The 24,137-nt window shown below is 50.0% G+C and overlaps 1 protein-coding gene across 1 annotated transcript in view; it reads right to left on the reverse strand.

Moving 5' to 3' along the window:
* megf8 (multiple EGF-like-domains 8) overlaps window positions 1-24,137 on the reverse strand; it is a 165,183-nt gene that overhangs the window by 115,011 nt on the left and 26,035 nt on the right. Inside the window, exon 4 of the mRNA XM_038813080.1 lies at window positions 4,764-4,999. Within this exon, the coding sequence (XP_038669008.1) occupies window positions 4,764-4,999 (236 nt within the window). The remainder of the gene's footprint in view (window positions 1-4,763; window positions 5,000-24,137) is intronic.

The following is a 24,137-nucleotide window of genomic DNA, read 5'->3' on the forward strand; positions in this document are numbered from 1 at the left end:
GTGAAGGAACCCTTAGGGAGCAGTGACCACAATATGATAGAATTTACCCTGCAGTTTGAGGGGGAGAAGCTGGAGTCAGATGTAACGGTATTACAATTAAATGAGGGTAACTACAAAGACATGAGGGAGGGGCTGGCCAGAGTTGATTGGAAAAGGAGCCCAGCAGGGAAGACAGTGGAACAGCAATGGCAGGAGTTTTTGCGGGTTCTTCGGGAGGCACAGCAGAAATTCATCCCAAGGAGGAGGAAACGTGTTAAGGGCAGGACAAGTAATCCATGTTTGACGAGGGAAGTCAAGGGCAGCATAAAAGCAAAAGAAAAAGCATACAAAGTGGCAAGGATTAGTGGGAAGCCAGAGGTTTGGGAATCATTTAAAAGCGAGCAAAGGACAGCTAAAAAAGCAATAAGGGGAGAGTAGATGAAATACGAGTGTGTCATGGGAATGGCACTTCAAGAAATGTTTGTCTGCTCAAGTGGCTGCAGTGATGTCAGAGTGTGGGTGGAGCTGAGCTCTGGCTCCGTTTTTTAGTTTCGCTTTGAGGACAAGTTTGGGTGTGTCTGTGTTTTTTAGTTTCATTTTAGTGTTGGAGCTGCAGCCAGCCACAGAAGGTGTAATGTCATTCCCTCTGCCATCCAAAGACTATATCTAGATCATTTGGTGAATTCAGAGTAATAACTGCTCTCGGTAGAGAAATTAAACCTGATTTTGTTTACATAGAATTTACAGTGCAGGAGGAGGCCATTCGGCCCATCGAGTCTGCACCGGCTCTTGGAAAGAGCATCCTACCCAAGGTCAACACCTCCACCCTATCCCCATAACCCAGTAACCCCACCCAACACGAAGGGCAATTTTGGACACTAAGGGCAATTTACCATGGCCAATCCACCTAACCTGCACATCTTTGGACTGTGGGAGGAAACCAGAGCACCTGGAGGAAACCCACACACACACGGGGAGGATGTGCAGACTCCACACAGACAGTGACCCAAGCCGGAATCGAACCTGGGACCCTGGAGCTGTGAAGCGATTGGGCTATCCACAATGCTACCGTGCTGCCCAACTACTGTGCCTCTATTAAGGGTTTTTGACTTTTGGATGTTAAAAGGAAAGTTTATGGATTACTTAGTGTTGTATTCTTTGGGGGTTGAATTTGAATTGATGGTTGCTAAGATGTCCATTGTATGTTTTTAAAAAATTAACTGAGTTCATAGAATAAACATTGTTTTGCATTAAAAAATACTTTGATTTCTGCTGTACCACACCTGCAGAGTGGGCTGTGTGCTCCCCATACCACAATCTAGTAAAAGTCGTGAGTCAGGTGATCTCCATGATATACTTTGGAGTTCTCTAAACCCTGGCCCATAACAAGTGAAAGTTAGTTAGTAATATAAAAGAAGATAGGAAGAGATTCTTTCAATATATAAAAGGTAAGAGAAAGGCAAAAATAGACATTGGACCACTGGAAACCGTGGCTGGAGAAGTAATAATAGGAAACAAAGAATGGCAGATGAATAGTTACTTTGCATCAGTCTTCACGGTGGAAGACACCAGTGGGATACCAGAGCTCCAGGAGAATCAAGGGGCAGAGGTGAGTGCAGTGACCATCACGAAGGAGGAGGTTCTGGGGAAACTGAAAGGTCTGAAGGTAGATAAGTGATCTGAACCGGATGGACTAAACCCCAGGGTCCTAAAAGAGGTAGCTGAGGAAATTGTGGAGGCATTGGTGGTGATCCTTCAGGAATCACTGGAGGCAGGAAGGGTCCCAGAGGACTGGAAAGTGGCTAATGTAACACCACTGTTTAAGAAGGGAGGGAGGCAGAAAGCGGGAAATTATAGGCCCGTTAGCCTGACTTCGGTCTTGGTAAGATTTTAGAGTCTGTTATTAAAGATGAGATCGCAGAGTACTTGGAAGTGCATGGTAAAATAGGACTGAGTCAGCACGGCTTTGTCAAAGGGAGGTCATGTCTGACATATCTGTTAGAGTTCTTTGAGGAAGTAACAAGAAAGTTAGACAAAAGAGAACCAGTGAACGAGATTTATTTTGATTTCCAGAAGGCCTTTGACAAGGTACCGCATAGGAGACTGTTAAATAGGTTCAGAGGTGTTACGGGTAAAATCCTGGCATGGATAGAGGATTGGCTGACTGGCAGGAGGCAGAGAGTGCGGCTAAAGGGGTCTTTCTCAGGATGGTAGCTGGTGACTAGTAGTGTGCCTCAGGAGTGTCGCTGCTGGGACCACAACATTTCACAATATACATTAATGATCTGGAAGAAGGAACTGAAGGCACTGTTGCTAAGTTTGCAGGTGGGACAAAGATCTGTAGAGGGCCAGGTAGTATTGAAGACGCAAGGGGGCTGGAGAAGAAGGTGGACAGGCTAAGAGAGTGGGCAAAGTGGCAGATGGAATACAATGTGAGAAAGTGCAGAGCCCTTGAGAATATTGACGGGCAAAGAGATCTGGGTGTACAGGTCTACAGGACACTGAAAGTGGCAGTATAGGTAGAAAAGATAGTTAATAAGACACATGGCATGCTTGCCTTCATCAGCCAGGGCATTGTGTATAAAAATTGACAAGTCATCTTGCAGCTGTGTAGAACCTTTTTTAGGCTGCACTTCGAAGATAGTGTTCAATTCTCGTCAACACACTACCAGAAGGATTTGGAGGCTTATGGAGAGGTTACAGAAGAGGTTTACCAGGATGTTGCCTGGTATGGAGGGCATTAGCTTTGAGGAGAGGTTGAATAAACTGTTCTCACTGGAATGATGTAAGTTGAGGGGCGACCTCATAGACGTCTACAGCACGGTAGTACAAGTGGACAGCACTGTGGCTTCACAGTGCTTGGGTCCCAAGTTCGACTCCCCGCTGGGTCAGTGTCTGTGCAAAGTCTGCACGCTCTCCCAGTGTCTGCGTGAGTTTCCTCCGGGTGCTCCGGTTTCCTCCCACAGTCCAAAGACGTGCAGGTTAGGTGGGTTGGCCATGCTAAATTTCCCTTAGTGATCAAAAAAGGTTAGGAGGGGTTATTGGGTTACGGGGATAGGGTGGAAGTGAGGTCTTAAGTGGGTCGGTGCAGACTCGATGGGCCGAATGGCCTCCTTCCTGCACTGGTTGTTCTATGTTCTAAAATTTTGAGGGGGATGGACAGAGTGGATAGTCAGAAGATTTTTCCCAGTGTTGAAGAGTCAATTACTAGGAGACATCAGGTGCGAGGGGCAAATTTTCGAGATGTGCAAGGGAAGTTTTTTCACAGAGGGTAGTGGGTGCCTGGAACTCTCTGCCAGAGGAGGTGATGGAAGCAGGTGCATTGGTGACTTTTAAGGCGCGTCTTGACAAATACATGAATAGAATGGGAATAGAGGGATACGGACCCCGGAAGTGTAGAACATTTTAGGTTAGATGGGCAACATGGTTGGCGCAGGCGTGGAGGGCCAAAAGCCTGTTCCTGTGCTGTACTTTTCTTTGTTCTTTTCGTTGTTCTTTTCGTTGTTATGCATTTTGGTAGGAAGAATAAAGGCAGAGACTATTTTCTAAATGGGAAAAGGCTTTGGAAATCAGAAGTATAAAGGGACTTAGGAGTCCTAGTTCAAAATCCTCTTAAGGTTAACGTGCAGGTTCAGTCAGCAGTAAGGAAGGCAAATGCAATGTTGGCATTCATGTCGAGAGGGCTAGAATACAAGATCAGGGATGTACTTCTGAGGCTGTATAAGGCTCTGGTCAGACCCCATTTGGAGTATTGTGAGTAGTTCGGGGCTCCCAGCCAGAGGGCGGTGAACCTGTGGAACTCTTTGCCGCAGAAGGCTGTGCAGGACAAATCATTGGGTGTTTTTAAATCAGAGATCTTCATTAATAAAGGGATCAGGGGTTATGGGGAGAAGGCAGGAAAATTGGGATGAGAAACATATCAGTCATGACTGAATGGTGGAGCAGACTCGATGGGCTGAATGGCCTAATTTTGCTCCTATGTCTGATATCCCAGAAAGAAGCCAGACGGCCATCGTCCCAGACAGGAGCCAGACTGGGCCATCATCCTAGACAGGAGCCAGACTGGGCCATCGTCCTAGACAGGAGCCAGACTGGGCCATCGTCCTAGACAGGAGCCGGACTGGGCCATCGTCCCAGACAGGAGCCAGACTGGGCCATCATCCCAGACAGGAGCCAGACCGAGTCATCGTCCCAGACAGGAGCCAGACCGAGTCATCGTCCCAGACAGGAGCCAGACTTAGCCATTGTCCAGACAGGAGTCAGACCTAGCCAATGTCCCAGAAGTAGAGCCTTGTCTGAAACCCCCGCCCTAGACAGCGATGGGGGGGGTGAGGGTAGGAAGGGGGAGCCATGTCTGTCACCCCACCCCAGATGGAGAGGACCATATCTGACACCCAATCTTAAATGGGGGATGGAGTGTCCGGCAGCCCATCCAGTCAGAGGCGACCGTCTGACACCCCGCCCTAGACTGGGCCGGGGGCCAGGAGGGAGGCGTGTCGGTCACCCCATCCCAAATGGAAGGGCCCTGTCTGACATGCCATCTGAGACCCGGAGATGAGAAGCGCAACTCCCAGCTGACACCAAGCTGTGTCTTTTTCGGGTTTCGCCAGTGTAGAGATCAGTTTTAACAGTCTCAGACCTATGCCAGCTACAAGGAGTGTGTGTCAGTGCATCCTCCACCCCATCTCATTTTCAGTATCCTCTGAGGTTTCTACAAGGTGCAACATTTCCTCCCGAGTCCACTTTTCCTCTCAACTTTGTGGTTCACCACAGTCCTTCGTGACTCGCTGGTCCCCCCAGTCGCTTAAGCCATGCTCACATGGCGGATGTGATATTCTACCAAACAGGCAATCTGTACTTACATTTTGCACCAGCACCTGAGACACAAATATTGGAACCTTGTAGGCTACGAGATCACCCATTGGTCGACCGCTGTATCCCCCAGCAACCAGCAGTATATTTCCATTCATCACCGCGGCAATATGGGAATAACGTCCTCGGAAAGATTTACTCTGTCTCCCTGAGAAAAGACAAGCAAAACAAATTCCAACCCTTAGCATCCAATGATGAGGCTGAATCCGTACTGTACCTTTCCTTGGAGTGTTTGATGGGGACACTGTATCTAACCTCGTGTACCCTTCCTGGGAATGTTTGATAGGGACAATTTAGAGGGAGGTTTACTGAGTTACCCTGTGATGTACCTGTCCTGGGAGTGTTTGATGGGAACAGTGTAGAGGGAGTTTTACTCGGTGTCTAACCCCGTGCTGTACCTGTTTTGGGAGTGTTTGATGAGGACGGTGCAGAAGGACATTTCCTCTGGATCTAACCCCGTGCTCTGGATGTATAACAAAGAGGCTGGCAAATGTAGCCTGGAAAATGAGTTCATCGATTGATTCTGAGACAGCTTCTCCCATCAGCATTTAGAATCAGAGAAGACAATCACTGAATCCCTGTAGAGTCGAAAGAGACCATTCGACCCATCGTGTCTGCACTGTCACTTCAAACGACCACCCTACCTGGGCCCAATCCCCCACTCTGTAACCTCACCCTAGGGGGCAATTTAGCATGGTCAATCCACCTCACCTGCACATCTTTGGATTTGATTTATTGTCATGTGTACAGAGTACCATGAAAAGTATTCTTCTGTGCACATATCAGGCAAACCATTCTACACATGAAGAAATATCAGACATACGATAAATACAATGTGTGGAGAGATCAGATCAGTCCAAAAGAGGGTCATAAGGTGTCAGGTAACAGTAGGGAAGAAGCTGTTTTCAAACTTGCGTGTTCGCAGAATTTTGTATCTCCTGCCTGATGGAAGAAGTTGGAAGAGTGAGTAAGCCGGGTGGGAGAGGTCTTTGATTATGCTGCCCGCTTTCCCAAGGCAGCAGGAGATGTAGACAGAGTCAATGGATGGGAAGCGGCTTTGCGTGATGGACTGGGCAATGTTTACGACTCTCTGTAGTTTATTATGGTCTTGGGATGAGCAGTTGCCATACCAGGCTGTGATGTCGCCAGATGGGATGTTTTCTATGGTGCATCTGTAAAAATTGGTAAGAGTCAATGCGGACATGCCGAATTTCCTTAGTTTCCTGAGGAAGTATAGGCACTGTTGTGCTTTCTTGGTGGTAGCGTCGAAGTAGATGGACCAGGATACTGTTGGTGATGTGCACACCCGGGAATTTGAAGCTGTCAACCATCTCCACCACGGCACCATTGATGCTGGAGAGGGGGGCGGGAATTCAGTAAGGACCGAGAGAGATGCAGAAATTCTCTACGGAGTGGACAGAGAGGCTGGAGTTCAGTAAGGAGCGGACAGAGAGGTGGGAGTTCAATAAAGAGTGGAGAGAGAGGCGGGAGTTCAATAAAGAGCGGAGAGAGGCGTGAGCTCATTGAAGAGTGGAGAGAAAGGCTGCAGGTCAGTAAGGAGCGGAGAGAAAAACGGGAGATCATTGAAGAGCAGGGAGAAAGGCGGGAGTTCATTAAACAGCGGAGAGAGAGGCGGGAATTCAGTAAGGAGCAGAGAGAAAGGCAGGAGTTCATTAAAGAGCGGAGAGAAAGACGGGAGAGAGAGGCGGGTGTTCATTAAAGAGCAGAGAGAAAGGCGGGAAAGTGGTGAGAGCTCAGTAAGGAGCGGAGAGAGAGGCGGGAATTCATTAAAGAGCGTAGAGAAAGACGGGAGTTCAATAAAGAGTGGTGAGAGAGGCGGGAGTTCATTAAAGAGCGCGGAGAGAGGCGGGTCTTCATTAAACAGTGCAGAGCGAGAGGCGGAAGTTCAGTGAGGAGCGGAGAGAGAGGCGGGAGTTCAGTAAGTAGCGGAGAGAGAGTCGGGAGTTCAGTAAGGAGCGGAGAGAGAGTCGGGAGTTCATTAAAGAGCGGAGAGAGAGGCGGGAGTTTATTAAAGAGCGGAGAGAGAGGCGGGAGTTCATTAAAGAGCGGAGAGAGAGGCGGGAGTTCAGCAAAGAACACGGAGAGAGAGGCGGGAGTTCAGTAAGGAGCTGAGAGAGAAGTGGGAGTGCAATAAAGACGGTGGAGAGAGGCGGGAGTTCAATAAGGAGCGGAGAGGGAGGCGGGAGATCAGTAAGGAGTGGAGAGAGTTGCGGAAGTTCATTACAGAGCGGAGAGAGAGGCGGGAGTTCATTAAAGAGGGCTGAGACAGAGGCGGGAGTTCAGTAAGGAGTGGAGAGAGGGGAGGGAGTTCAGAAAGGAGTGGAGAGACGGACGGGAGTTCAATAAGGAGCGGAGACAGAGGCGGGAGTTCAGTAAGGAGCGGAGACAGAGGCGGGAGTTTATTAAAGAGCAGAGAGAAAGGAGGGAGAGAGGGTGGGAATTAATTAAAGAGCGGAGAGAGAGGCGGGAGTTCAGAAAAGAGCGGAGAGAAAGGTGAAAGAGAGGCGGGAGTTCAGTAGAGCGGAGAGAATGGTGGGAGTTCATTAAAGAGGGCGGAGACAGAGGCGGGAGTTCAGTAAGCAGCGGAGGGAAAGGCGGAAGAGAGAGGCGGGAGTTCAGTAAGGAGTGGAGGGAGAGGCGTGAGTTCATTAAAGAGCAGAGAGAAAGGCGGGAGATAGAGGCGGGAATTCAGTAAGGAGCGGAGAGAGAGGCAGGAGTTCATTAAAGAGCGGAGAGATTGGTGGGAGTTCATTAAAGAGCAGAGATGCGGGAGTCCAGTAAGGAGCGGAGAGAGAGGCGGCAGTTCAGTAAGCAGCAGAGATTGGGACGGGAGTTTATTAAAGAGCGGAGAGAGAGGCGGCAGTTCTGTAAGGAGCAGAGAGAGGGGCGGGAGTTCATTAAAGAGAGCGGAGGAGAGCCACGAGTTCAGTAAGGAGCAGAGAGACAGGCGGGAGTTCAGTAAGGAGCAGAGAGAGAGGCGGGAGTTCATTAAAGAGGGCCGAGGCAGAGGTTCATTAAGGAGTGGAGAGCGAGGCGGTAGATCAGTAAGGAGCAGAGAGAGAGGCGGGGGTTCAGTAAGAGCGGAGGGTGAGGCGGGAGTTCAGTAAGGAGCGGAGAGTGAGGCGGGAGTTCAGTAAGGAGTGGAGCAAAAGGCGGGTGTTCATTAAAGAGAGCGGACAGAGAGCCAGGAGTTCAGTAAGGAGCGGAGAGAGAGGCGCGAGGTCAGTAAGGAGCGGAGAGAAAGGCGGGAGTTCAGTAAGGAGCGGAGAGAAAGGCGGGAGTTTATTAAAGAGCGGAGAGAGAGGCGGGAGTTCAGTAAGGAGCAGAGAGAGAGGCGGGAGTTCAGTAAAGGGCGGAGAGAAAGGCAGTAGTTTATTAAAGAGCGGAGAGAGAGGCGGGAGTTCAGTAAGGAGCGGAGACAATGGTGGGAGTTCATTAAAGAGGGCGGAGACAGAGGCGGGAGTTCAGTAAGGAGCGGAGGGATAAGCCGGAATTCAGTAAGGAGCAGAGAGAGAGGCGGGAGTTCATTAAAGAACACGGGGAGAGAGGCGGGAGTTCAGTAAGGATCGTAGAGAGAAGCGGGTGTGCAATAAAGATGGCGGAGAGAGAGGCGCGAGTTCATTAAAGAGCGGAGAAACAGGCGGGAGTTCAATAAGGAGCGGAGAGAGAGGCGGGAGTTCAATAAGGAGCGGAGAGAGAGGCGGGAGTTCAGTAAGGAGCAGAAAGAGAGACGGGAGTTCAGTAAGGAGCGGTGAGAGTGGCCGAAGTTTATTAAAGAGCGGAGAGAAAGGCGGAAGAGAGAGGCGGGAGTTCAGTAAGGAGCGGAGAGAGAGGCGGGAGTTCAGTAAAGGGCGGAGAGAAAGGCAGTAGTTTATTAAAGAGTGGAGAGAAAGGCGGAAGAGAGATGCGGGAGTTCAGTAAGGAGCGGAGACAATGGTGGGAGTTCATTAAAGAGGGCGGAGACAGAGGCGGGAGTTCAGTAAGGAGCGGAGGGAGAAGCCGGAATTCAGTAAGGAGCAGAGAGAGAGGCGGGAGTTCATTAAAGAACACGGGGAGAGAGGCGGGAGTTCAGTAGGGAGCGTAGAGAGAAGAGGGTGTGCAATAAAGACGGCGGAGAGAGAGGCGCGAGTTCATTAAAGAGCGGAGAAACAGGCGGGAGTTCAATAAGGAGCGGAGTGAGAGGCGGGAGTTCAATAAGGAGCGGAGAGAGAGGCGGGAGTTCAGTAAGGAGCGGAGAGAGAGGCGGGAGTTCAGTAAGGAGCGGAAAGAGAGACGGGAGTTCAGTAAGGAGCGGAGAGAGTGGCTGAAGTTTATTAAAGAGCGGAGAGAGAGGCGTGAGTTTATTAAAGAGCACGGTGACAGAGGCGGGAGTTCATTAAGGAGCGGAGAGAGAGGCGGGAGTTTATTAAAGAGAGCGGAGAGAGGCGGGTGTTCATTAAAGAGAGTGGAGAGAGAGGCGGGAATTCAGTAAGGAGCGGATAGAAAGGCAGGAGAGGCAGGGGTTCATTAAGGAGTGGAGAGAGAGGCGGAAGAGAGAGGCGGGAGTTCATTAAAGAGCGCTGAGAGAAGGCGGGAGTTCAGTAAGGAGTGGAGAGAGGCAAGGGTTCATTAAAGAGCGGAGAGAAAGGCAGGAGAGAGTCGGGAGTTCATTAAAGAGCAGAGAGAGAGAGGCGGGGGTTCAGTAAGGAGCGGAGAGTGAGGCGGCAGTTCAGTAAGGAGCAGAGAGAGGCGGGAAATCAGTAAGGAGTGGAGAGAGAGGTGGGAATCAGAAAGGAGTGGAGTGAGGCGGGAGTCAGTAAGGAGCGGAGAGAGAGGCGGGAGTTCAGTAAGGAGTGGAGCGAAAGGCGGGTGTTCATTAACAACTGACAGAGAGCCAGGAGTTCAGTAAGGAGCGGAGAGAGAGGCGCGAGGTCAGTAAGGAGCTGAAAGGCGGGATTTCATTAAAGAGCGGAGAGAGTTGCAGAAGTTCATTACGCAGCGGAGAGAGAGGCGGGAGTTCGTTAAAGAGCATGGAGAGAGAGGGAGGAGTTCGTTAAAGAGGGCGGAGGCAGAGGTTCATTAAGGAGTGGAGAGAGAGGCGGGGGTTCAGTAAGGAGCGGAGAGAGAGGCGGGAGTTCATTAAAGAGCGCGGAGAGAGGCGCGGGAGTTCAGTAAGTAGCGGAGAGAGAGTCGGGAGTTCAGTAAGGAGCAGAGAGAGAGGCGGGAGTTAATTAAAGAGCGCAGAGAGAGAGCCGGGAGTTCATTAAAGAGGGCGGAGGCAGAGGTTTATTAAGGAGTGGAGAGAGAGGCGGGGGTTCAGTAAGGAGCAGAGAGAGAGAGGCGGGGGTTCAGTAAGGAGCGGAGAGTGAGGCGGGAGTTCAGTAAAGAGCGCGGAGAGAGGCGCGGGAGTTCAGTAAGTAGCGGAGAGAGAGTCGGGAGTTCAGTAAGGAGCGGAGACAGAGGCTGGAGATCATTAAAGAGCGGAGAGAGAGGCGGGAGTTTATTAAAGAGCGGAGAGAGAGGCGGGAGTTCATTAAAGAGCGGAGAGAGAGGCGGGAGTTCAGCAAAGAACACGGAGAGAGAGGCGGGAGTTCAGTAAGGAGCTGAGAGGGAAGTGGGAGTGCAATAAAGACGGTGGAGAGAGAGGCGGGAGTTCAATAAGGAGCGGAGATGGAGGCGGGAGATCAGTAAGGAGCGGAGAGAGTTGCGGAAGTTCATTATAGAGCGGAGAGAGAGGCGGGAGTTCATTAAAGAGGGCTGAGACAGAGGCGGGAGTTCAGTAAGGAGTGGAGAGAGGGGAGGGAGTTCAGAAAGGAGTGGAGAGACGGACGGGAGTTCAATAAGGAGCGGAGACAGAGGCGGGAGTTCAGTCAGGAGCGGAGACAGAGGCGGGAGTTTATTAAAGAGCAGAGAGAAAGGAGGGAGAGAGGGCGGGAATTAATTAAAGAGCGGAGAGAGAGGCGGGAGTTCAGAAAAGAGCGGAGAGAAAGGTGAAAGAGAGGCGGGAGTTCAGTAAGGAGCGGAGAGAATGGTGGGAGTTCATTAAAGAGGGCGGAGACAGAGGCGGGAGTTCAGTAAGCAGCGGAGGGAAAGGCGGAAGAGAGAGGCGGGAGTTCAGTAAGGTGTGGAGGGAGAGGCGGGAGTTCATTAAAGAGCGGAGAGATTGGTGGGAGTTCATTAAAGAGCAGAGATGCGGGAGTCCAGTAAGGAGCGGAGAGAGAGGCGGCAGTTCAGTAAGCAGCGGAGATAGGGGCGGGAGTTTATTAAAGAGCGGAGAGAGGGGCGGGAGTTCAGTAAGGAGCAGAGAGAGAGAGGCGGGAGTTCAATAAGGAGCAGAGAGAGGCGGGAGTTAATTAAAGAGCGCAGAGAGAGAGCCGGGAGTTCATTAAAGAGGGCGGAGGCAGAGGCGGGAGTTCAGTAAGCAGCGGAGGGAAAGGCGGAAGAGAGAGGCGGGAGTTCAGTAAGGAGTGGAGGGAGAGGCGTGAGTTCATTAAAGAGCAGAGAGAAAGGCGGGAGATAGAGGCGGGAATTCAGTAAGGAGCGGAGAGAGAGGCAGGAGTTCATTAAAGAGCGGAGAGATTGGTGGGAGTTCATTAAAGAGCAGAGATGCGGGAGTCCAGTAAGGAGCGGAGAGAGAGGCGGCAGTTCAGTAAGCAGCAGAGATAGGGACGGGAGTTTATTAAAGAGCGGAGAGAGGGGCGGGAGTTCAGTAAGGAGCAGAGAGAGAGAGGCGGGAGTTCAGTAAGGAGCAGAGAGAGGCGGGAGTTAATTAAAGAGCGCAGAGAGAGAGCCGGGAGTTCATTAAAGAGGGCGGAGGCAGAGGTTTATTAAGGAGTGGAGAGAGAGGCGGGAGTTCAGTAAGGAGCAGAGAGAGAGGCGGGGGTTCAGTAAGGAGCGGAGAGTGAGGCAGGAGTTCAGTAAGGATTGGAGCGAAAGAAGGGAGTTCATTAAAGAGCGGATAGAGAGGCGGGAGATCGGTAAGGAGCAGAGACAGAGGCGAGAGTTCAGTAAGGAGTAGAGAGAGGCGGGAGTTCATTAAAGAGGGCGCAGAGAGAGTCGGGAGTTCATTAAAGAGGGCGGAGGCAGAGGTTCATTAAGGAGTGGAGAGAGGGCAGGAGTTCAATCAGGAGCAGAGAGAGAGGCGGGGGTTCAGTAAGGAGCGGAGAGAGAGGCGGGAATCAGAAAGGAGTGGAGAGAGGCGGGAGTCAGTAAGGAGCGGAGAGAGAGGCGGGAGTTCAGTAAACGAGTGGAGAGAGGCGGGAGTCAGTAAGGAGCGGAGAGAGAGGCGGGAGTTCAGTAAGGAGCAGAGAGAGAGGCGGGAGTCAGTCAGAAGCGGAGAGAGAGCCAGAAGTTCAGTAAGGAGCGGAGAGAGAGGCGCGAGGTCAGTAAGGAGCGAAGAGGTGGGAGTTCAGTAAGGAGGGGAGGGAGAGGCGGCAGGTCAGTAAGCAGCGGAGATAGGGGCGGTAGTTTATTAAAGAGCGGAGAGAGAGGCGGGAATTCAGTAAGGAGCAGTTAGAGAGGTGGGAGTTCATTAAAGAGGGCGGAGAGAGAGTCGGGAGTTCATCAAAGAGGGCGGAGGCAGAGGTTCATTAAGGAGTGGAGAGTGAGGCGGGAGATCAGTAAGGAGCAGAGAGAGAGGTGGGGTTCAGTAAGGAGCGGAGAGTGAGGCGGGAATCAGAAAGGAGTGGAGATAGGCGCGGGAGTTCAGTAAGGACCGGAGAGACAGCCGGGAGTTCAGTGAGGAGCAGAGAGGGAGGCGGGAGATCAGTAAGGAGCAGAGAGGCGGGAATCAGAAAGGAGTGGAGAGAGGCGGGAGTCAGTAAGGAGTGGAGAGAGGCGCGGGAGTTCAGTAAGGAGTGGAGCGAAAGGCGGGTGTTCATTAATTAGCGCGGACAGAGAGCCTGGAGAGAGAGGCGTGAGGTCAGTAAGGAGCGGAGAGGTGGGAGTTCAGTAAGGAGCGGAGAGAAAGGCGGGAGTTAATTAAAGAGTGGAGAGAAAGGCGGGAGAGAGTGTCGGGGGTTCATTAAAGAGCACGGAAAAAGAGGCGGGTGTTCAGTAAGGAGCAGAGAGAGAGGCGGGAGTTCAGTAAGGAGCGGAGAGAGGTGGGAGTTTATTAAAGAGCGGAGAGAGAGGCGGGAGTTCATTAAAGAGCGGAGTGAGAGGCGGGTGTTCATTGAAGAGCGGAGAGAGAGGCGGGTGTTCATTGAAGAGCACGGAGAGAGAGGCGGGAGTTCATTAAAGAGCACGGAAAGAGAGGCGGGAGTTCAGTAAGGAGCGGAGAGAGGGGCGTGAGTTCAGTAAGGAGCGGAGAGAGAGGCGGGAGTTCAGTAAGGAGCGGAGAGAGAGGCGGGAGTTCAGTAAGGAGCGGAGAGAGAGGCGGGAGTTCAGTAAGGAATGGAGAGAGAGGCGGGAGTTCAATAATGACGGTGGAGAGAGAGGCGGGAGTTTAATAAGGAGCGGAGAGAGAGGCGGGAGTTCAGTAAGGAGAGGAGAGAGAGGCGGGAGTTCAGTAAGGAGCGGAGAGAGAGGCGGGAGTTCAGTAAGAAGCGGAGAGAGAGGCGGGAGTTCAGTAAGGAATGGAGAGAGAGGCGGGAGTTCAATAATGACGGTGGAGAGAGAGGCGGGAGTTTAATAAGGAGCGGACAGAGAGGCGGGAGTTCAGTAAGGAGCAGAGAGAGAGGTGGGGGTTCAGTAAGGAGCGGAGAGTGAGGCGGGAGTTCAGTAAGGAGTGGAGCGAAAGAAGGGAGTTCATTAAAGAGCGGATAGAGAGGCGGGAGATCGGTAAGGAGCAGAGAAAGAGGCGAGAGTTCAGTAAGGAGCAGAGAGAGGCGGGAGTTCATTAAAGAGGGCGCAGAGAGAGTCGGGAGTTCATTAAAGAGGGCGGAGGCAGAGGTTCATTAAGGAGTGGAGAGAGGGCAGGAGTTCAGTCAGGAGCAGAGAGAGAGGCGGGGGTTCAGTAAGGAGCGGAGAGAGAGGCGGGAATCAGAAAGGAGTGGAGAGAGGCGGGAGTCAGTAAGGAGCGGAGAGAGAGGCGGGAGTTCAGTAAACGAGTGGAGTGAGGCAGGAGTCAGTAAGGAGCGGAGAGAGAGCCAGGAGTTCAGTAAGGAGCGGAGAGAGAGGCGCGAGGTCAGTAAGGAGCGAAGAGGTGGGAGTTCAGTAAGGAGCGGAGAGAATGGTGGGAGTTCATTAAAGAGTGGAGAGAAAGGCGGGAGAGAGAGTCGGGGGTTCATTAAAGAGCGCGGAGTGAAGGCGGGAGTTCAGTAAGGAGCGGAGCCAGAGGCAGGTGTTCAGTAAGGAGCGGAGAGAGGGTGGGAGTTTATTAAAGAGCGGAGAGGCGGGAGTTCAGTAAGTAGCAGAGAGAGAGTCGGGAGTTCAGTAAGTAGCGGAGAGAGAGTCGGGAGTTCAGTAAGTAGCGGAGAGAGAGGCGGGAGTTCAATAAGTAGCGGAGAGAGAGGCGGGAGTTCAATAAGTAGCGGAGAGAGAGGCGGGAGTTCAATAAGTAGCAGAGAGAGAGGCGGGAGTTCAGTAAGGAACTGAGAGAGAAGCGGGAGTGCAATAAAGACGGCGGAGAGAGAGGCGGGAGTTCAGTAAGGAACTGAGAGAGAAGCGGGAGTGCAATAAAGACGGCGGAGAGAGAGGCGGGAGTTCAGTAAGGAGCGGAGAGAGGCGCGTGTTCATTAAAGAGCGGAGAAAGAGGCGGGAGAGAGAGGCGGGAGTTCAGTGAGGGGCGGAGGGAAAGGCGGCAGTTCATTAAAGAGCGGAGAGATTGGTGGGAGTTCATTAAAGAGGGCGGAGAGAGTCGGGAGTTCAGTGAGGAGGGGAGGGAGAGGAGGCAGTTCAGTAAGCAGCGGAGATAGGGGCGGTAGTTTATTAAAGAGCGGAGAGAGAGGCAGGAATTCAGTAAGGAGCAGTTAGAGAGGTGGGAGTTCATTAAAGAGGGCGGAGAGAGAGTCGGGAGTTCATCAAAGAGGGCGGAGGCAGAGGTTCATTAAGGAGTGGAGAGAGAGGCGGGAGATCAGTATGGAGCAGAGAGAGAGGCGGGAATCAGAAAGGAGTGGAGAGAGGCGCGGGAGTTCAGTAAGGACCAGAGAGACAGCCGGGAGTTCAGTGAGGAGCAGAGAGAGAGGCGGGAGATCAGTAAGGAGCAGAGAGGCGGGAATCAGAAAGGAGTGGAGAGAGGCGGGAGTCAGTAAGGAGTGGAGAGAGGCGCGGGAGTTCAGTAAGGAGTGGAGCGAAAGGCGGGTGTTCATTAATTAGCGCGGACAGAGAGCCTGGAGAGAGAGGCGTGAGGTCAGTAAGGAGCGGAGAGGTGGGAGTTCAGTAAGGAGTGGAGAGAAAGGCGGGAGTTTACTAAAGAGCGGAGAGAAAGGCGGAAGAGAGAGGCGGGAGTTCAGTAAGGAGCGGAGAGAAAAGTGAAAGAGAGAGGCGGGAGTTCAGTAAGGAGCGGAGAGAATGGTAGGAGTTCATTAAAGAGGGCGGAGACAGACGCGGGAGATCAGTATGGAGCGGAAGGAAAGGCGGAAGAGAGAGGCGAGAGTTCAGTCAGGAGCGGAGGGTGAGGCGTGAGTTCATTAAAGAGCGGAGAGAATGGTAGGAGTTCATTAAAGAGCGGAGAGAGAGGCGGGAGTTCATTAAAGAGCGGAGAGAATGGTCGGAGTTCATTAAAGAGCAGAGAGAAAGGCGGGAGAGAGAGGCGGCAGTTCAGTAAGGAGCGGAGAGAGAGGCGGCAGTTCAGTAAGGAGTTCAGTGAAGGCTGGAGAGGATCAAGGCAACTCAAAACTGATGAAGCTTTGGAGGAATATCGGGAAAGTAGGACGAATCTCAAACGCGCAATAAAGAGGGCTAAAAGGGGTCATGAAATATCTTTGGCTAACAGGGTTAAGGAAAATCCCAAAGCATTTTATTCGTATATAAGGAGCAAGAGGGTAACTAGAGAAAGGATTGGCCCACTCAAAGACAAAGGAGGGAATTTATGCGTGGACTCAGGAAATGGGTGAGATTCTTAATGAGTACTTTGCATCGGTATTCACAAAGGAGAGGGACAAGACGGATGTTGAGGCTAGGGATGGATGTTTAAATACTCTCGGTCAAGTTGTCATACGGAAGGGGGAAGTTTCGGGTATTCAAAAAGACATTGAGGTGGACAAGTCCCCAGGACCTGATGGGATCTATCCCAGGTTACTGATGGAAGCGAGGGTCGAAATAGCTGGGGCCTTAACAGATATCTTTGTAGCATCCTTGAGCACGGGTGAGGTCCCGGAGGACTGGAGAATTGCTAATGTTGTCCCTTTGTTTAAGACGGGTAGCAGGGATAATCCAGGGAAGTATAGACCTGTGAGCTTGATGTCAGTGGTAGGCAAACTGTTGGAGAAGATACTGAGGGATAGGATCTATTCACATCTGGAAGAAAATAGACTTATCAGTGATAGGCAGCATGGTTTTGTGCAGGGAAGGTCATGTCTTACAAACCTAATAGAATTCTTTGAGGAAGTGACGAAGTTAATTGATGAGGGAAGGGCTGTAGATGTCGTATACATGGACTTTAGTAAGGCGTTTGATAAGGTTTCCCATGGCAGGTTGATGGAAAAAGTGAAGTCGTATGGGGTTCAGGGTGTACTAGCTAGATGGATAAAGAACTGGCTGGGCAACATGAGACAGGGAGTGGTAGCGAAAGGGAGTGTCTCAAAATGGAGAAGGGTGACTAGTGGTATTCCACAGGGATCCGTGCTCGGACCACTGTTGTTTGTGATCTACATAAATGACCTGGAGGAAGGTATAGGTGGTCTGATGAGCAAGTTTGCAGATGATACTAAGATTGGTGGAGTTGCAGATAGCGAGGAGGACTGTCAGAGAATACAACAAAATATAGATAGATTGGAGAGTTGGGCAGAGAAATGGCAGATGGAGTTCAATCCAGGCTAATGCGAGGTGATGCATTTTGGAAGATCAAATTCAAGAGCGGACTATATGGTCAATGGAAGGATCTTGGGGAAAATTGATGTGCAGAGAGATCTGGGAGTTCAGGTCCATTGTACCTGATGTGGGAGCTCAGGGACACGTTCACTGTCCCTGGCTCTTTCACATGCAAGAAGTGTGTTCAGTTGCAGCCCCTGTTAGACCGCTTGACGGCTCTGGAGCTGCTGATGGACTCACTTTGGAGCATCCGCGATGCTGAGGAGGTCGTGGATAGCACGTTTAGCGAGTTGGTCACACCGCAGGTGAAAATTAATGAGGGAGATAGAAAATGGGTGACCAAAAGAAAGAGCAAGAGTAGGAAGGCAGTGCAGGTGTCCCCTGCGGTCATCTCCCTGCAAAACAGATATACCGCTTTGGATACTGTTGAGGGAGATGGCTCACCAGGGGAAGGCAGCAGAGGCCAGGTTCATGGGTCAGGTGCACAGCAGGGCAGGAAGAAAAATGACAGGGCTATAGTGATAGGGGACTCGATCGTAAGGGGAATAGATAGGCGGTTCTGTGGACGCAATCGAGACTCCAGGATGGTATGTTGCCTCGCTGGTGCAAGGGTCAAGGATGTCTCGGAGCGGCGGCAGGACATTCTGGGGGGGGGGGGGGGTGAACAGCCAGCTGTCGTGGTGCACATAGGCACCAACGATATAGGTAAAAAAACGGGATGAGGTCCTACAAGCGGAATTCAGGGAGTTAGGAGTTAAACTAAAAAGTAGGACCTCAAAGGTAGTAATCTCAGGATTGCTACCAGTGCCACGAGCTAGTCAGAGTAGGAATGTCAGGATAGATAGGATGAAAGCGTGGCTCGAGAGATGGTGCAAGACGGAGGGATTCAAATTCCTGGGGCATTGGGACCGGTTCTGGGGGAGGTGGGACCAGTACAAACCGGACGGTCTGCACCTGGGCAGGACTGGAACCGATGTCCTAGGAATTTGAATCCCTCCCTCTTGCACCATCTCTCGAGCCACGCATTCATCCTATCTGACCTAGATATTGTTTTCTAGAGCTGTTGGGGAGGGTTTAAACTAATGTGGCAGGGGGATGGGAACTGATGCAGGAAGTTGGAAGGTAGTAAAACAGGGACAGAAGCAAAAGGAAGTAAGGGGAAAAGTGCAAGGCAGAGAAGACATAGTCAAAAATCTAAAAGGGCGACAGTACAAGGTACAGTGACTGAGGGGAGCTCAGTGAATAGGCCCAGTAATAACAAAAGGGAAACTGGAGATGTTAAGATTCAAAACAGGAGGTAAAAAAACCAACATAAGTGTACTTTACCCGAATGCTCGTAGTATTCGGAATAAAGTAAATGAGTTGATGCCACAAATCATCGTAAATGACTATGATTTAGTGGCCATTACTGAAACATGGTTAAAGGATGGTCACAACTCGGAGTTAAATATCCGAGGGTATCAAACTATTTGGAAGGACAGAGTGGATGGTAAGGGAGGTGGTGTTGCTCTGTTATTTAAGGATGACATCCGGGCAATAGTAAGGGATGACATCGGTGCTATGGAGGATAAGGTTGAATCCATTTGGGTGGAAATCAGGAATAGTAAGGCGAAAAAGTCACTGATGAGTAGTCTATCGGCCACCAAATAGTAACGTTATGGTGGGGCACGCAATAAACAAAGAAATAACTGATGCATGTAGAAATGGTACAGCAGTTATCATGGGGGATTTTAATCTACATGTCGATTGGTTTAACCAGGTCGGTCAAGGCAACCTTGAGGAGGAGTTTATAGAATGTATCCGCGATAGTTTCCTAGAACAGTATGTAATGGAACCTACGAGGGAACAAGCGGTCCTAGATCTTGTCCTGTGTAACGAGACAGGATTGATTCATGATCTCATAGTTAGGGATCCTCTCGGAAGGAGCGATCACAATATGGTGGAATTTAAAATACAGATGGAGGGTGAGAAAGTAAAATCAAATACTAGTGTTTTTGTTTAAACAAAGGAGATTACAAGGGGATGAGAGAAGAATTAGCTAAGGTAAACTGGGAGCTAAGACTTTATGGTGGAACAGTTGAGGAACAGTGGAGAACCTTCCAAGCGATTTTTCACAGTGCTCAGCAAAGGTTTATACCAACAAAAAGGAAGGACGGTAGAAAGAGGGAAAATCGACCGTGGATATCTAAGGAAATATGGGAGAGTATCAAATTGAAGGAAAAAGCATATAAAGTGGCAAAGATTGCTGGGAGATTAGAGGACTGGGAAATCTTTAGGGGGCAACAGAAAGCTACTAAAAAAGCTATAAAGAAGAGTAAGATAGAGTATGAGAGTAAACTTGCTCAGAATATAAAAACAGACAGTAAAAGTTTTTACAAATATATAAAACAAAAAAGAGTGGCTAAGGTAAATATTGGTCCTTTAGAGAATGTGAAGGGAGTTTTAATAATGGGACATGAGGAAATGGCTGAGGAACTGAACAGGTTTTTTGGGTCGGTCTTCACAGTGGAAGACACAAATAACATGCCAGCGACTGATAGAAATGAGGCTATGACAGGTGAGGACCTTGAGAGGATTGTTATCACTAAGGAGGGAGTGATGGGCAAGCTAATGGGTCTAAAGGTAGACAAGTCTCCTGGCCCTGATGGAATGCATCCCAGAGTGCTAAAAGAGATGGCTAGGGAAATTGCAGATGCACTAGTGATAATTTACCGAAATTCACTAGACTCTGGGGTGGTCCCGGTGGATTGGAAATTAGCAAACGTGACATCACTGTTTAAAAAAGGAGGTAGGCAGAAAGCAGGAAATTATAGGCCAGTGAGCTTAACTTCGGTAGTAGGGAAGATGCTGGAATCTATCATCAAGGAAGAAATAGCGAGGCATCTGGATAGAAATTGTCCCATTGGGCAGACGCAGCATGAGTTCATAAAGGGCAGGTCATGCGTAACTAATTTAGTGGAATTTTTTGAGGACATTACCAGTGCAGTAGATAACGGGGAGCCGATGAATGTGGTATATCTGGATTTCCAGAAAGCCTTTGACAAGGTGCCGCACAAAAGGTTGCTGCATAAGATAAAGATGCATGGCATTAAGGGTAAAGTAGTAGCATGGATAGAGGATTGGTTAATTAATAGAAAGCAAAGAGTGGGGATTAATGGGTGTTTCTCTGGTTGGCAATCAGTAGCTAGTGGTGTCCCTCAGGGATCCGTGTTGGGCCCACAATTGTTCACAATTTACATAGATGATTTGGAGTTGGGGATCAAGGGCAATGTGTCCAAGTTTGCAGATGACACTAAGATGAGTGGTAAAGCGAAAAGTGCAGAGGATACTGGAAGTCTGCAGAGGGATTTGGATAGGTTAAGTGAATGGGCTAGGGTCTGGCAGATGGAATACAATGTTGACAAATGTGAGGTTATCCATTTTGGTAGGAATAACAGCAAAAGGGATTATTATTTAAACGATAAAATATTAAAGCATGCCGCTGTGCAGAGAGACCTGGGTGTGCTAGTGCATGAATCACAGAAGGTTGGTTTACAGGTGCAACAGGTGATTAAGAAGGCAAATGGAATTTTGTCATTCATTGCTAGAGGGATGGAGTTTAAGACTAGGGAGGTTATGTTGCAATTGTATAAGGTGTTAGTGAGGCCACACCTGGAGTATTGTGTTCAGTTTTGGTCTCCTTACTTGAGAAAGGACGTACTGGCACTGGAGGGTGTGCAGAGGAGATTCACTAGGTTAATCCCAGAGCTGAAGGGGTTGGATTATGAGGAGAGGTTGAGTTGACTGGGACTGTACTCGTTGGAATTTAGAAGGATATGGGGGGATCTTATAGAAACATTTAAAATTATGAAGGGAATAGACAGGATAGATGCGGGCAGGTTGTTTCTACTGGCGGGTGAAAGCAGAACATAGCCTCAAAATAAGGGGAAGTAGATTTAGGACTGAGTTTAGGAGGAACTTCTTCACCCAAATGGTTGTGAATCTATGGAATTCCTTGCCCAGTAAAGCAGTTGAGGCTCCTTCATTACATGTTTTTAAGGTAAAGATAGATAGTTTTTTGAAGAATAAAGGGATTAAGGGTTATGGTGTTCGGGCCGGAAAGTGGAGCTGAGTCCACAAAAGATCAGCCATGATCTCATTGAATGGCGGAGCAGGCTCGAGGGGCCAGATGGCCTACTCCTGCTCCTAGTTCTTATGTTCTTATATACCCTGAAGGTGGCAACGCAGGTTGATAGAGTGGTCAAGAAGGCATGCAGCATGCTTGCCTTCATCGGACGGGGTATTGAGTACAAGAGTTGGCAGGTCATGTTACAGTTGTATAGGACTTTGGTTCAGCCACATTTGGAATACTGCGTGCAATTCTGGTCGCCACATTACCAGAAGGATGTGGATGCCTTGGAGAGGGTGCAGAGGAGGTTCACCAGGATGTTGCCTGGTATGGAGGGTGAAGAAAGGTTCAGTAGATTAGGATTGTTATCGTTGGAAAGACGGAGGTTGAGGGGGGACCTAATTGAGGTCTACAAATTTATGAGAGGTATGGACAGGGTGGACAGCAACAAGATTTTCCCAAGGGTGGGGGTGTCAGTTACAAGGGGTCACGGTTTCAAGGTGAGAGGGGGAAAGTGTAAGGGAGATGTGCGTGGAAAGTTTTTTACGTAGAGGGTGGTGGGTGCCTGGAACGCTTTACCAGCGGAGGTGGTAGAGGCGGGCACGATAGCATCATTTAAGAAGCATCTAGACAGGTATATGAATGGGTGGGAACAGAGGGAAGTAGACCTTGGAAAATGGGAGACAGGTTTAGATAAAGGATCTAGATTGGCGCAGGCTTGGAGGGCCGAAGGGCCTGTTCCTGTGTTGTAATTTTCTTTTCTTTCTTTTCAGTAAAGAGCGGTGAGAGAGGCGGGAGTTCAGTGAGGAGCGGAGAGAGAGCCGGGAGTTCATGAAAGAGCGGAGAGAGAGGCGGGTGTTCAGTAAGGAGCACAGAGAACGGCGGGAGTTCAGTAAGGAGCGGAGAGAGGGTGGGAGTTTCTTAAAGAACGGAGAGAGAGGTGGGAATTCATTAAAGAGCGGAGAGAGAGGTGGGTCAGGTGAACTCCATGATACACTTTGGGGTTCTCTAAACCCTGGCCCATAACACATTTATCACAGTTAAGACACACACACACAACACATATATAGATACACAAAAGAGTCTTAGCTCAAGAGCAGTTGCATGCTCCTCCTGTAGGATGTGGGTGGTGAGGGATACCACCCTTGTCCCCGCTGACTATACCTGCGGGAAGTACACCCACGGGAAGTACACCAAACTCCAGCACCGCAGAGACTTCAAATATGTGGATCATTGGGATATCTTCTGGGGAAGGTGGGACCTGTACATGAAGGGCGGATTGCACCTAAACTGGAGGGGCACCAATATCCTGGGTGGGACATTTGCTAGAGCTCTTTGGGAGGGTTCAAACTCGTTTGGCAAGGGGATGGGAATCAGAGCTATGGGTCAGAAGATAGGGTATCTGTTGAACAGGAATAAATAGTATTCAGCAAGTCTGTGAGGAAGGATAGACAGTTGATAGGGCAAAGTTGCACTCAGTGAAATGGATTAAAGTGTGTCTGTTTCAATGCAAGGAGGATCAGGAATAAGGGAGATGAACTTAGAGCATGGATCAGTACTTAAAACTACAATGTTGTGGCCATTACGGAGACATGGATTTCACAGGGGCAAGAATGGTTGTTAGATGTTCCGGAGTTCAGATGTTATCAGAAGAATAGGGAAGGAGGTAAAAGAGGAGGTGGAGTGGCACTGTTAATTAGCGAGTGCACCACAGCTGCAGAAAAGGAGGGAGTTGAGGAGGGTTTGTCTACTGAGTCAGTATGGGTGGAAGTCAGAAACAAGAAAGGAGCAGTCATTTCATTGGGAGTTTTCTATAGACCCCCCCCCCCCCCCCCCCCCAATAGTAGCAGAGAGATAGAGGAACAGGGCAGCATAGAGGATAGGGCAGCATGGTAGCATTGTGGATAGCACAATCGCTTCACAGCTCCAGGGTCCCAGATTCGATTCCGGCTTGGGTCTCTGTCTGTGCGGAGTCTGCACATCCTCCCCGTGTGTGCGTGGGTTTCCTCCGGGTGCTCCGGTTTCCTCCCACAGTCCAAAGATGTGCGGGTTAGGTGGATTGGCCATGATAAGAGTGTCCAAAATTGCCCTTAGTGTTGGGTGGGGTTACTGAGTTATGGGGATAGGGTGGAGGTGTTGACCTTGGGTAGGGGGTAGGGTGCTCTTTCCAAGAGCCGGTGCAGACTCGATGGGCCGAATGGCCTCCTTCTGCACTCTAAATTCTATGTAAAAAAAAACAAAGAACAAAGAAAATTACAGCACAGGAACAGGCCCTTCGGCCCTCCCAGCCTGCACCGATCCAGATCCTTTATCTAAACCTGTTGCCTATTTTCCAAGGATCTATTCCCTCTGTTCCCCGCCCATTCATATATCTGTCCAGGTGCATCTTAAATGATGCTATCGTGCCCGCCTCTACCACCTCCGCTCGTAAAGCGTTCCAGGTACCCTCCACCCTCTGCGTAAAAAACTTTCCACGTACATCTCCCTTAAACCTTTCCCCTCTCACCTTGAAATCGTGACCCCTTGTAACTGACACCTCCACTCTTGGAAAAAGCTTGTTGCTATCCACCCTGCCCATACCTCTCATAATTTTGTAGACCTCACTCAGGTCCCCCCTCAACCTCAGTCTTTCCAACGAAAACAATCCTAATCTACTCAACCTTTCTTCATAGCTAGCACCCTCCATACCAGGCAACATCCTGGTGAACCTCCTCTGCACCCTCTCCAAAGCATCCACATCCTTCTGGTAATGTGGCGACCAGAACTGCACGCAGTATTCAAAATGTGGCTTAACCAAAATCCAATGCAACTGTAACATGACCTGCCGACTCTTGTACTCAATACCCCGTCCGATGAAGGCAAGCATGCTGTATGCCTTCTTGACAACTCTATCGACCTGCGTTGCCACCTTCAGGGTATAATGGACCTGAACTCCCAGATCTCTCTGCACATCAATTTTCCCCAGGACTCTTCCATTGACCATATAGTCCGCTCTTGAATTAGATCTTCCAAAATGCATCACCTCGCATTTGCCTGGATTGAATGCCATCTGCCATTTCTCTGCCCAACTCTCTAATATATCTATATTTTGCTGTATTCTCTGACAGTCCTCCTCGCTATCTGCAACTCCACCAATCTTAGTATCATCTGCAAACTTGCTCATCAGACCACGTATACCTTCGTCCAGATCATTTATGTATATCACAAACAACAGTGGTCCGAGCACAGATCCCTGTGGAACACCACTAGTCACCCTTCTCCATTT

The sequence above is a fragment of the Scyliorhinus canicula genome, chromosome 12, assembly GCF_902713615.1.
Source record: "Scyliorhinus canicula chromosome 12, sScyCan1.1, whole genome shotgun sequence".
In the NCBI taxonomy this organism is placed as follows: domain Eukaryota; kingdom Metazoa; phylum Chordata; class Chondrichthyes; order Carcharhiniformes; family Scyliorhinidae; genus Scyliorhinus; species Scyliorhinus canicula.